Source organism: Brassica oleracea, chromosome C3 (genome assembly GCF_000695525.1).
Source record: "Brassica oleracea var. oleracea cultivar TO1000 chromosome C3, BOL, whole genome shotgun sequence".
In the NCBI taxonomy this organism is placed as follows: Eukaryota; Viridiplantae; Streptophyta; class Magnoliopsida; order Brassicales; family Brassicaceae; genus Brassica; species Brassica oleracea.
Genome location: NC_027750.1, coordinates 34,588,716 through 34,602,416, shown reverse-complemented (window position 1 = coordinate 34,602,416; position 13,701 = coordinate 34,588,716). Strand labels below are relative to the sequence as shown.

The 13,701-nt window shown below is 37.1% G+C and overlaps 3 protein-coding genes across 3 annotated transcripts; 2 read left to right on the top strand and 1 right to left on the bottom strand.

Annotated features, from left to right (window-relative positions):
- Positions 1-1,277: 1,277 nt before the first annotated feature.
- On the bottom strand, positions 1,278-2,983 carry LOC106333676 (protein LIKE COV 3). Its single transcript, XM_013772091.1, has 6 exons — positions 2,756-2,983; positions 2,567-2,619; positions 2,383-2,492; positions 2,117-2,284; positions 1,689-1,913; positions 1,278-1,604 (listed from the first exon to the last, which is right to left on the bottom strand). Exons 1-6 carry the CDS (start codon positions 2,870-2,872, stop codon positions 1,498-1,500), a joined length of 780 nt encoding a protein of 259 aa, XP_013627545.1. The 5' UTR covers positions 2,873-2,983; the 3' UTR covers positions 1,278-1,497.
- A 274-nt stretch (positions 2,984-3,257) lies between these two features.
- On the top strand, positions 3,258-11,275 carry LOC106333226 (succinate dehydrogenase [ubiquinone] flavoprotein subunit 2, mitochondrial). Its single transcript, XM_013771694.1, has 15 exons — positions 3,258-3,365; positions 3,854-4,015; positions 4,089-4,176; positions 4,722-4,868; positions 4,972-5,112; positions 5,333-5,418; positions 5,508-5,664; positions 5,739-5,882; positions 5,971-6,158; positions 6,229-6,403; positions 6,490-6,660; positions 10,612-10,681; positions 10,772-10,892; positions 10,974-11,011; positions 11,095-11,275. Exons 1-15 carry the CDS (start codon positions 3,258-3,260, stop codon positions 11,195-11,197), a joined length of 1,899 nt encoding a protein of 632 aa, XP_013627148.1. The 3' UTR covers positions 11,198-11,275.
- Positions 11,276-12,336: 1,061 nt separating this feature from the next.
- Positions 12,337-12,892, top strand: LOC106330463 (serpin-Z1). Its single transcript, XM_013768921.1, has 2 exons — positions 12,337-12,729; positions 12,866-12,892. The coding sequence occupies exons 1-2, from the start codon at positions 12,337-12,339 to the stop codon at positions 12,890-12,892; spliced, it is 420 nt and encodes a 139-aa protein (XP_013624375.1).
- Positions 12,893-13,701: the final 809 nt, after the last annotated feature.

The following is a 13,701-nucleotide window of genomic DNA, read 5'->3' as shown; positions in this document are numbered from 1 at the left end:
ATACATTTATTGTCACTTAATTTTTTACTCCATATAATTATTTTACTAAATAAAAAACTCTTTTTATTTTACTTAATTTAGCAAAACACATAGAAAGAGTTTTTTTATTAGTTTATAAAATTAGTTAGGCATGAACATTGGCAATCCATTTAGGTACGAGTTGTTCTTTTCGGGTATCGGATTTTTTTTGAAATTAGGTCCCGCTTGAATATTAAATTTATGTGTTGGTTTTGAGTTGGGTCATTCTGGATCTTGATGAGTTCGCAACTGAAGTATAAGAACCTAAAAATATATAAACAACAAATGGATCTGAAACGGTTCAGATGTTTATACCAAAAATACCCATGTTACCCAATTCAATCCAGGTCTTTTGAATACAATTAGTTATATTACGACCATTTAAAATATATAACACTATTTATGAAAAATAAATATCAATGTATAAAAATGTAACAGATACACGCGGATGCGCTGGTCAGTCAACGGTTCAAAATTATGCTCGGAGCCAAGTTCAAAATATATATCAATTATTTTCCTCAATACACTAAAAACACATTTAATTCATAACAAATAGTTTGACTGGATGCATTGAGTTCTCTTCTAGAGCACTGAATATTGAATTGCATCCTAAACAAATTTACACCTCTAGATTCATGACTAAGTTATCGAGTGGTGTTACGCACCAACTATAAAGTAATAACTACACGTTCTAGAAGGCTGAGAGTTTTAAATGTTTACTGAGATGCAACTGTGTAAACATGTAAATACAAAAATAAATGAAATGAAACTTCTCTTATCGGTCTCCTTTTTGTTTTGACAATTACATTTTTTTTTTTAATGTTTGAAAAATCATCAAAACGTTTTTAACTTTTTAAAAGATAAATAAAGATAGGCATTGGCTTTTTATATATATAGAGTTATATATATTGAAGCTAAGTGTGACATGGACATTTAGATTTAATGTTGTTTTATTTCTGCAACAATTTTTTTTTATGTCTAGTCTCTGCTTATCCGAGATAGGCATATGAAGAAAAAAAATCTACGTTGCTGGGGAAAAAAGCCTTGGAATAAAAAAAAAAAACAAAAAGTGAGCTACGTTGTTCTCTTGTCTTAGTATCAGACAAGCTCTTTGCTCTTTTGGTTAGTGTATCCTTCTGTTTGTTCTGCTTATGAAACGATTTCGAGATCTCTCAACCTTTTATAGCATTTGATAACAAAACACATTGATATTATATGAAGAAAGATCTATGTTCTCGCGCATCTTAGAGTTTGTTCCAACTTTTCTAATATTTTCTTTGTTATTGTTTAGTGTCTAGACTAATACAAGGCTTAAACACATACTCAAACTTTATGAACCTTTCACTCATATATCATAATGAGTTCAAAACTTTTCCAACATTCTTGGATTAACAAACGTTGAAAGTCACCTAAAATCGGAGGCTCCACCGGAGACTGAACCTTCGGATAGAAAAAACAAGAAACAATGAGTCATCGACTTTACACTTGTGGAATAGCAAAGCTTCCTGCTACTGTCCTGTGAATAGTCTCTGCGTCCAGGGTTGTTAGTATCTCTGGGATTGACATGCCACCAGATATGACTATTTCTGTAGCAAGAGAAAAGGTTGAAACAGAGCAATGAGATCAGCTAATGTGTATAATCTCTTTGGGAGATAGGTAGATCAAGTTACCTATGCCTTCACGGACAGAGAGATTAGGCCTTATGATGTCCTTTGAGCTAATGAGGAAAATGTCTCCAAGGTAAAGATGATTGGTGGGGACATAGACACAGCAGAGCTCTTCTCCACCAGCACGGCCTCGGAGAATCACAGTCGATGTAATGAATCCAAAAGCGTATTCTCCCCTATGAGGATGCCTGATAATGGCTACCTCCTTGAATGCACCTGAGCTGTGATCTGATGATAAAAGGAGAAAAAGTGTAAGTTTAGATAAATAAAGTTGTAGTCTTTTTTTTAGTGTAGTTAGCTCAACTAGAAAAAACACCTTAGACAAAATCTAGAGTTTACAAGATTCAGGATGAAACTAATATTATATAATGTGGTTTTGACGTAGAAGATAAAACCTCTTAATAATTCTTTTTTTTTTTTGTGAAATTGACCTGGGGAGATTGCTCCGCTGATTTGTTTAGAAGCTGAGTAGATGTAGCTGATGAGAGGCATTTTCTTGATAAACCATTCTCCAATGCTGAGAAATGAAGCTCCTAGCCATGAGGACATGAAGACACCAACCACAAAGATGAATGTTATGGATGTCACAAACCCAAGACCTGCCATAAGTATAAACAAGTTGTGTTAGATTTCATTAATTGACAAAATATTTTTAATGTACGTACGTAGCTAATTAGAGATGAAATGAAGAACTAACCGAACATATTGATTCCGAGATGAGTGTAGATTGGGGAGAAGAAACCGTCAACGAAATGAATAAACCACCATGTGAAGTAGAATGTGACGGCGATTGGAAGAAGGATGACACTATATAACAAAATAAAACTAATGAAACCAATTAAGTTATGTTTCAGCGAGACAAAGCAACCGAGATTAAGTACCATCCGGTCATGAACTTTTTGGAGGCCCAGCTTCGGATGACTTTGTAAACCGCCTGTTTGTTTTGTACATATAAAACATCGAATAACTTAACACACAAGTAACTACCACTCTAGGTCAAACGCAAACGATACACCAATCATTACAAACTTGCATTAAATTTGTAAAGAGATAGAGAGAGAGAGGATAACCTCTCTTCCGGCGACGTGAATGGGCGAAGCAAGAGGAGACGACGGAACCGAGAGAACGACCTCTCCGGACTTATGCATCGGAATCAGCCGCTCCAGATCTCTCTCCCTTGTTTCCATCTCTCTCTCTCTCTCTCTTTCACCCCAAATCTCAGTTTGTCGGTACCGATCTCTGTCTGAATCGGTTCGTTGGATCTCTGATGTCTCTTTCTTATCCTGCGTGTGTGTTTGTATGAGAGCAACCAACTGCTTTCGCCAAAGCTAAGCATGCATTTCGATTGCTGTTATCCCGACGCTACCAGATTATGGGCTTCATGGTCAAACTTGGGTCTAATAAGAAGGCCCAGTAACCAACGTGGCAGAAGAATTTTGAATAACTCTCAACGTGCCATGATCAACCCCACTTGTGAGAGGGACTCCAATTTTAAAACGAGACATGGTGTTGACAAAATGCCATTAACCATCGTAAAGACCTTGTGCTGAGTACGTAGTAACGAAAGGAGGAATGTGGCGGTTTGTGTCTCGTCGCGTTCGAGCTGCGTCGAGGAGATCGGAATCTGATGGTGCTCTCATCAGTTCTCAAGTCTCCACAAGATTGTTCTCTGCTCGTTCGGTACGACTACATTGTTGTCTTCATACTGTTTGAATCCTCGTTCTCGTTTAGTCTTTGGGGGGTTTCGAGCGTCTATGTGACTAAATACGAATTGGTCGACCAATATGATTTGTTCGTCTTAATCCATAACTATCTACAAGTTAAATGTGTAAATTTACGTGAGATATTATTGAGTTAAGAAAATAAATTGAATCCTTGTACATATTTGTCTATTTACTTTTAAAAATTGTAACATTTTGTTATTATATATTATTGATTTCTACTATTTTGTTTTGTGATTTCCAGTCAGAATTTCCGCACAGGTTAATGTGTAAATGTTTTCGAGTTTAGAAAATGATTTGGGGAATTTTGTGTTTTGTTTCTTGGGAAGGAATTATTTAGTTTTATTCGGTTCCTTCTAATAGCTTGGATCTTCTTAGTCTGTGAAAATATTTGTGAGATCGTATTATCCAATTCTGATTCAAAATTGTTTGTATTCTCTGTGGCAGACGACAAGAGATTATACAATCGTTGATCATAAGTATGACGCGGTTGTTGTAGGAGCAGGTGGTGCTGGACTTAGAGCAGCTATAGGACTATCAGAACATGGTTTTAACACAGCTTGCATCACTAAGCTTTTTCCTACTCGTTCTCATACAGTTGCTGCTCAGGTATCGACTACTACATTGCCTCAATCTTATTTAATCTTTTGCTCCGTTGTTGATTAAGCTATAATTTGTGCAGGGAGGTATAAATGCTGCATTGGGTAATATGACTGAAGATGACTGGCGATGGCATATGTATGATACCGTCAAAGGAAGTGACTGGTTAGGTATGGTGCTGATCTTAGACTGAAAAGTCTCAAAGTTTAGACAGATTGGCTGTTAATACTTGACGATTTCTTGTTTTTGGCATTCTTGGTCAGGCCTGGTCTTGAACGCATACTTTAGAAACATATGAATGAGGCTTTTGATTTTCTTATAGATTTTTAGGATCCATTTTTTTTTCTATTGTTGTTATCATGGAAAAGAAGTATAGAGAGATTATAAAGTTTAGTCAAATAAAAAAGAGAAATTGTAAAGTCCATCTCAGAAAGATTTAGTAGTCTATAGAAGTATTAATTTTTAAACGACTTTATAGCAATTTGATGTTTTGTATTTTTTAGAACTCATTTTATTGTATTGGATCTCCAAAATCTCAGAACCGGCATTGTTATTGTTTCAAGTTTCGAAAGCTAGATCTTGATTTTTCTTTTACTGTGGATGTAACATGTTGATTTGCAATCTAACATGTACACTAGTGAAAGCAGCTTCTTTCTTAATTCTGATGGTTTCTGTTTTAAGATGCAAGTAACTGGTATCTTTTGTTTTTGTATAGGTGATCAAGATGCAATTCAGTATATGTGCAGGGAAGCTCCAAAAGCTGTGATTGAGCTTGAGAATTACGGGTTGCCGTTTTCTCGAACAGAAGATGGAAAAATATATCAACGAGCTTTTGGTGGTCAGAGTCTCGACTTTGGAAAAGGTTTTTGATCTTTGATTCATGCAATCTCAAGTTGGAAACTATAATTATTTCATGTGAAAGTTTGCTTGCTAATAGTTCCTTTTTATCATTGCCCTTTATTCAGGTGGCCAAGCATACCGTTGCGCATGTGCTGCTGACCGCACTGGGCATGCTTTGTTACACACTCTTTATGGCCAAGCAATGAAACATAACACTCAATTCTTTGTTGAATACTTTGCCCTTGATTTGATTATGAACAGTGATGGTAAGTACTAACTAAGAGTATTTCGTACCATAGCTGTGTTTGAAAATCGATAGAGATCATGTTACCTTCACTATTCAAAAGATTTAGAGCTTCCCAAGTTCTGCCTCCTTTTGGAAATTTTATATAATCAATAACTTAAAATAATATAATTCCTATTAAGAGATCCTCTGAAGAATGTGTTCTACAACATTCAGATGGTTTTGTTATATTTGATGAGCAGGAATATGTCAGGGAGTCATTGCACTGAACATGGAAGATGGCACTTTACATCGTTTCCACGCTGGCTCTACGATCTTAGCCACTGGGGTAAGATGATAATGTGTTGCTTGAAGCGTATCTTCCTTTAGATATTTGAAACCACATTGTACCAAATCAGTATCTCTTACTGTCTTCAGGGGTATGGAAGAGCTTATTTCTCAGCAACCTCAGCACATACATGCACAGGGGATGGAAATGCCATGGTGGCACGTGCCGGGCTTCCGCTACAGGACTTGGAGTTTGTTCAGTTTCATCCTACTGGTATCTATGGAGCTGGATGTCTCATTACTGAAGGTATGTGTTTCTTCTTACATTTTAGGATTTAGATAAGACATTGGTTCTTGACTTTGTCAGTTTAAATATTTTAGGAGCTCGAGGCGAAGGTGGGATTCTCAGAAACAGTGAAGGGGAGAAATTCATGGACCGGTATGCTCCAACAGCTAGAGATCTTGCTTCAAGAGATGTTGTCTCAAGATCTATGACTATGGAGATCCGGGAAGGGCGTGGTGCAGGTAAGACCCTAACTCCTTTTGAGAGTGTAATATTAACTTAATGTGAGACTCATATATTATACAAGAAAATAACATTATTCTATAACAGGACCTATGAAGGATCATATTTACCTTCACCTAAACCATCTACCACCAGATGTTCTTAAGGAGAGGCTTCCTGGTATATCTGAAACTGCTGCTATTTTCGCGGGTGTCGATGTTACAAGAGAGCCTATTCCTGTGTTGCCTACTGTGCACTACAATATGGGTGGCATTCCCACCAACTACCATGGAGAGGTAAACAATATGACAAAAACTATTTACAACATATGGATATGTTCATCATTTGAAAAGTGTTATGTCCCAGGTGATTACTGTTAGAGGTGATGATTCAGATTCTATAGTTCCTGGACTAATGGCTGCAGGAGAAGCAGCATCTGCATCTGTCCATGGCGCCAATAGGCTTGGTGCAAACTCACTTCTTGACATTGTTGTTTTTGGCCGAGCTTGTGCAAACAGAGTTGCAGAGATTCAAAAACCAGGTATGCAAATACATATATTACCAGCTCTGCATGTTGATGCAAGTAAGTGTTTCTGAAAGATTTTTGCTTTTATGATGCTTGTAAAGGCGAGAAACTGAGACCTTTAGAGAACGATGCTGGTGAGAAGAGTATTGAATGGTTGCACCGACTAAGGAACTCAAATGGGTCGCTTCCAACTTCTAAAATCAGATTGAACATGCAAAGAGTCATGCAAAACAATGCTGCTGTCTTCCGTACACAAGAAACACTAGAGGAAGGTAACAAACAGTCAAAACTTATGACCTGTTGGAGATAAGCTTCAACATCACTAAAAAAAGAAATCATGAAAAAAATGAAGTTATCCTAAGTGTAATTAGGATAACTAGAAAAGGAAGTTATCTTTAAAGGAATTAGGATAACTAACTAAATCTATTAGAATTAGGAAAATGAAATTTCCTTTTTCATTGTATAATAGGTTAAGTTAATGATCCCTATTACCTATATAAGGAGATCTTAATGTAAGATGAGCTCATAAGAAAGATAAGAAAGATAATAGCTTGTGTTTTGTTTTTTTTTAGAAGTTTTCTAAACATCGATAAAGAAAGAATTCTTTATTAAAGCTAGGGTGTTCAACGCCTAGAACTAGGGTTGAACGTGTTCTCGTTTTGGGTTACACCTTTGTTCTTGGTCACTTTATTTGATATCAGAGCTCCAGGTTTGATTCATTGAAGAAGTTTCACCGAAGGAATGAGTGATTCAAAATCAGCATCGAAGACAATGGAAGCCGTGCCTTCCACGGTGGTCTGTCCGATGTTATCTTCAACGAACTACACGGTATGGGCAATGAGAATGAAGGTGTTACTGCGAGTACACAAGGTTTGGGAATCCATTAAATCATGGACAGACTATGAAGAGAAGAAGGATATCGCTACTGCTCTCCCATTCCAATCGATTCCAGAAAACCTAATATTGCATGTTGGTGAAGTCGACTCCCCTAAAGAAATCTGGGAAGCCGTGAAGTCAAGAAATCTTGGTGCTGAACGCGTAAAAGAAGCTCGCCTTAAGACCTGGATGAATGAGTTTGAACGTCTAAAGATGAAAGATACAAACTCAATAGATATCTTTATTGGCAAGATATCATAATTGGCCTCAAAATCCGCAGCATTAGGTCAAGCGATGGAAGAACCTAAGCTGGTAAAGAAGTTCTTGAACAGTTTACCGCGAAGCAAGTATATTCAGATCATAGCCTCACTTGAACAAGTTCTCGATCTGAATAAAACGAGTTTCAAAGATATTGTTGGGAGACTCAAGGCGTATGAAGAACATATTCAGAAAGAATATATACAAGAGCCACAAGGGAACCTTCTGTACATGGACTCTAATCAATCATACAACTCAATAGGTAGAGGTAGAGGTTGGAATCGTGGTCGAGGAAACAGAGGAAGAGGGCGCAACACACAAGAGAGAGAGGTAAAGGAAAGAAGGACTACTCTCAGATTACGTGTTACAGTTGCAAGAAGAAAGGCCACTTCGCCTCTGATTGTCCAGAGGAGGAACAAGACGACCAGGAGCTAAACAAAGCAGATACAGAGGAAGCTGATGTCGCTTTGTATATGCACGAGATCGTGTTTCTCAACGAGGAGAAGGTTATACCGAAGACACTGGTACAATGCAAACGAGAAGATGGAATCTGGTACTTGGATAATGGAGCAAGTAACCATATGACGAGCGAGAGATCATACTTCTCTGAACTTAATGAAAGCATTAAAGGAAAGGTGAAGTTCGTAGATGGTTCATGTGTCGACATCAATGGCAAGGGGTCGATACTATTTGAAGCAAAGACAGGGGAACATAGAATCTTGACCGACATATAATACATTCCAGACCTATGGAGCAATATATTGAGCTTGGGGTAAGCTACTGAACAAGGATGTGATGTTAGGATGAGGGATAACTACCTAACACTGAAAGACCCTAATGGAAGACTACTGGCGAAAGTGTTAAGGTTGCCTAACCGGCTGTATAAGTTGCGACTTGAAGTTGGTAGACCAGCCTGTTTGCACACAAGAATGGAAGAAGATACTTGGAGATGGCATGCTAGGCTCGGACACATTAGTTTCAAAACTATAAGGTCCATGGCGACACAACTGATGGTACACCGGTTGCAAGAGATTCAAGATGAGAAAGAGTGTTGGAATTGGAAGGAATCTAACAAGGAAGAACGGAGCGAACCTGGTATGTTTCGGAAGTCATGGGGTGCTACAATGGACGACAGACATGGTCCATTCGTGGTTGGAACTCAACAGGAAGAACCTGCTGCTGAAGAGACTGAAGCGCAGCAACCAAAACCTGTTTAAGTTAATCCAGAAGTTGAACAAATCGAACCACAACCTAGGCGCTCAACACGTCAATCAACTCGTCCTAGCTATCTTGGAGACTATGTATTACTGGCCGACATAGAGTATGAGTTTCTGCTTCTTGAACTCAATGACGAACCAATTAACTTTCAAGAAGCCAGCAAACTTGTTCAATGGAGAAAAGTTTGCACAGACGAGATTGATCCTACAGAGGAGAATGAGACGTGGGTGCTACTAGACAAACCAGCCGGAGTCAAGGTTATTGGCCTCAAGTGGATCTTTAAGATCAAAAGGAATGCAAATGGCTCAATCAACAAGCATAAGTCAAGACTCGTGGTTAAAGGATATGTTCAAGAACATAGAATCGACTTTGAAAAGGTGTTTGCACCAGTTGCTCGTATAGAGGTGATCAGATTGCTATTCGGTTTAGCTGCTACAAACGGATGGGAGATCCATCACTTGGACGTGAAGACAACGTTCTTACATTGAGAATTGATAGAAGATGTGTACGTATCTCAGCCTGAAGGATTTGAAAAGAAGGGAGAAGAACATAAGGTTTTCAAACTTTAAAAGGCTTTATACGGACTAAGGCAAGCTCCACGAGCCTAGAACACGAAGCTTGATCAAGTACTAAAAGGATTAAAGTTCCAGAAGTGCTGCAAGGAAAGTTCAGTATACCGAAAGGAAGAAGGACTCGTGGTGGTGAATAACAGTCATCATAATGATCACAATCATATCGAAACCGGAGGCAATAAAGAAGGTGATTTCGATAATGATCATGATCACACCACAGATGAAGATGTGATAGAAGATCAACATCAATCTGTTCAACCACATCAACCTGTTCAACCAGAACAACATGTTCACGCAGAACAACCTGACCGGAAGAACCAGTTCAACGTCTGCGAAGATCAAGTTGTCAACCGAGCTATCTAGTTGATCATGTTCTTAAAGGATCCAATGAAGAATGTGAGAGACTTCTACTATCAAAGGATAATGAGCAAATGAGCTTTAAGGAAGCTAAAGACTTGAAAGAATGGAGAGATGCTTGTACGGAAGAAATCATCTAAATCAACAAGATATGGATTCGAGTTGATAAACCAAATCATATAAAGGTAATTGGTCTCAAATGGATGGTCAAGATCAAGAAGGATGCGGATGGAACTATCAACAAGTTCAAGTCATGACTTGTAGTCAAAGGATATCTACAAGAACATGTGCAAGGACGTGTGCATGGTGTTGAACACATTGCAGGAAGTGAGCAAGTCGCGGACATCTTGACCAAGGCATTAGCAAGAATCAAGTTCAAAGAAATGAGGGAGCTGATTCGAGTTCAAGACCTTAGCAGTGGAAACTTGAAGCTTAAAGGGCAGAATGTTAGAGATAAGCTTCAACATCACTAAAAAGGAAGTCATGAAGAAAAGGAAGTTATCCTTAATTGTAATTAGGATAACTAGAAAAGGAAGTTATCCTTAAAGGAATTAGGATAAACTAAAGCTATTAAAATTAGGAAAAGAAAAGACCTAATTCATTGTGTAATAGGTTAAGTTAAGGATCTCTATTACCTATATAAGGAGATCTTAATTAAGATGATCTCATAAGAAAGATAATAGCTTGTGTTTAGTTTTTGAGAAGTTTTCTGAACATCAATAAAGGAAGAACTCTTTATTAAAGTTAGTGTGTTCAACGCCTAAAACTAGGGTTGAACGCTTAAGCCGCTCTTCCCATTTCCTCGCTGACCCATCATGCAAAAGGTACGCCGTTAGAGTGAGTGTGTGTTCTCGTTTTGGGTTACACCTTTGTTCTTGGTCACTTTATGACCTAGTGAGGTTTTAGAGCTGAATATGAATTAAAAGTTTCGTATTAATATAGGTTGTGATTTGATCGATAAGACTTGGGACAGTTTTGGTGATGTCAAAGTGAAGGATAAGAGTTTGATATGGTGAGACTACTTCTCTTTGAAAAAAAAAAACGTTAAAGAACTGTCTTTAGCCTGATTATTAAGCTATGTTCCGGAAACTTTGCACTTTAGGAACTCGGATTTGGTAGAAACTATGGAGCTGGAGAATCTTTTGATTAATGCGTGTATAACAATGCATTCTGCTGAGGCTAGAAAGGAGAGTCGTGGAGCACATGCTCGTGAGGATTTCACGGTAAGATCTATGTTCCTTACATAACTAAATGTGTCTTGGGTTGATATGACATAGAGGAACTTTGGTATGGTTGTTTTTCAGAAACGAGATGATGAGAATTGGATGAAGCACACACTGGGGTAAAATCATAGACCAATGGATTTACTACATTAATCAAATGGCTTTTAGTAACGAGTGTTTATTTTATGAATATGTTGAATAGGTATTGGGAAGAAGGGAAGGTGAAACTGGAGTATAGACCCGTCCACATGAACACATTGGACGATGAGGTTGACACTTTCCCTCCTAAAGCTCGAGTATATTGACATTTCATAAACCTCCTTTTTCCAAGAACTTATGGTGAGTTCGAGGTCACCTTTCTCTTTAACAATTCAACTGTATTTTGAAACATATCATCCGATTGAATAACTCTTATAAAAATGTGGATATGTGTTGTTATTGTTCGCATTTGTTTCCAGAGGCGATTCTTCACCCATCACACAAATTTTTATAATATACAATATGTTATATCTACACTATAATAAAGTAATGAAAAATTGGTTTCTCTTTTGAGAATTACTTGTAATCCTAACCGGCGCATTAGCATGGATAATGTTATAATAATTATGAGAAATAGTTTCATAATATTAGGAATTTTTAATCTGGTAAAACCAAATCAATTAAAGCCGAACCGAGATAGATAAAGTGATTTGCATTTTTTGACTGTGATTTGTTCTCTTATATATTTAACATTTTGTTCATCATTTTAAAATACCGCTAAAAATGTATTTATCGATATTTAAGTTTTGATTTGAACAAAAAACATAAGCTAAGCTTTACTAATTCGTGGTATTTTAGAATAAAAATGATGAGAGAGAGAGAGAGAGGAGAGAGGGAGAGAATTCTAATGTAATTTAATGTAAACAAAAATTAAATTTCAATATATTTCTAAAGTTATTGATATGTAATTATTGTAAATTAAAATTAACATAATCATATATAAATATATATTAAAATCACTTAAATAAATATGTATTTCATGATATTAATATAAATCAAAGTTGATAAAAATATAAATCAAATAAAACAAAACAAAACTTGGAGCTTAATTTGATTTTTTTGTGTGTGCATACCAATATATATATTTATTATTATATAAATAGAAAACTCTATATTAATTTAGAATGATTTGTAGTTTAATAGTGTTTGAAGATTAATTATCAGTTTCGAAATAGTTAATTTTCAGTTTCCAGTCTAACATGTAAAGCAACAAAAAAAAATAACTTTCCCCAAAACTAGAAAATTTACTCTTTTTGAGTGGGCGGCGAATCCAAATATGAAATTTAGCTAAACATAGATTTTCGGATTTCATTCCACCATAAAAGAGATTAGATAATGTGAACAAAACGATTCACTATAAAATCACATCCGGTATCTCTTTGAGTGCACTCGTAACATATCAAAGATGGATCTTAGAGAAGCTATGAGAAAGCAAAACGACGTTGCAGTGAACCTTTCCATGAACGTCTTATCTTCGGCGACCAAAGACTCTAATGTAATCTTCTCGCCGGCGTCAATCAACTCTGCGATCACCATGCACGCCGCTGGTCCCGGAGGAGAGTCAATCGCTAGTGAAATCCTCTCCTTCCTCAGATCTTCGTCAATCGAAGAGCTCAAGACCATCTTCCGCGAAATATCCTCCGTTGTCTTCGCCGATCACAGTGCAAGTGGCGGCTCAAAGATCACGGCGGCGAATGGCTTATGGATTGAAAAATCACTTACGGTTGATCCCAAGTTCAAGGATCTCTTCGAAAACTTCTTCAACGCCGTGTATGCTCCAGTTGATTTCCGATCAAAGGTAAAGTTTCATCTTTTATTCAGAAAATTAGGGTTTCATCCCCCTAGAAAAATATAATAAAATAATTTGTTTACAAAAAAAAGACAAAATAAATTAGGGTTTCTGAGAAATATTGTCTTCTTGTAAATCAACCCAGCTCAACTTCATCATCGTGATCCCTTGATTTCACTACAAGAAGACATTAACTAGTAGTTCTAGTGTTGTCTGAATTAGTTGAAGAACAGAATAGTTTGTGTAGTTTAGTTTCATCTTTTGTTCAGAAAATTTTTAGGGTTTCATGAGAAATATATTTTTTTTTCCATGAGAAATATTGTCTCTTACAAATTAACTAAGTTCAATTTCATTACAAGAAAATATTAGCTAGTTATACACTTGTTGTCTGAATTAGTTGAAGAACAAAATAGTTTTTTTTTTTTTCCTTGTAACTCCCAATGGGAGATACCATTTCTGAATTTAAAGTTTTACAAGGTGATTGTTTCCAAAAGAAAGTACAACATTACTCATGCGGAAAAATGAACCTCAACAAAATGAAATAGATGCTTTGGTCTAACCCTGTATCTTTTCAAACCAGAGAGAGATAAGTAGTCGTCGTTGAATGTCGCCGGTTTCTTTGAGCAGCAGAGGGGAGAGCTCTTTGCTCCATATCGAGAGACACTACAAGAAAACAGCGACATACTGAGGGAAAAAATCGTCGGTATGTCGTCGGAATAACGTTATTCTGACGACATACCGACGAAACAAGTCCTCAGAAATAACTCCTCGGAAATTTATTTTTCCTCGGAATTTCCTCGGAAACAAATTTCTGAGGAAATTCCGAGGACCACCAGTTCGTCGGAAAGCTCCTCGGAACATACCGAGGGAGAACTTCCTTGGGATATTTCGATGGAGTTTCCGATGGTCCAATCCTCGGAAGTTCCGACGAAATGTTCCTCGGAATTTTCATCGGGAATTTCCGAGGAACGGAGCCCTCGG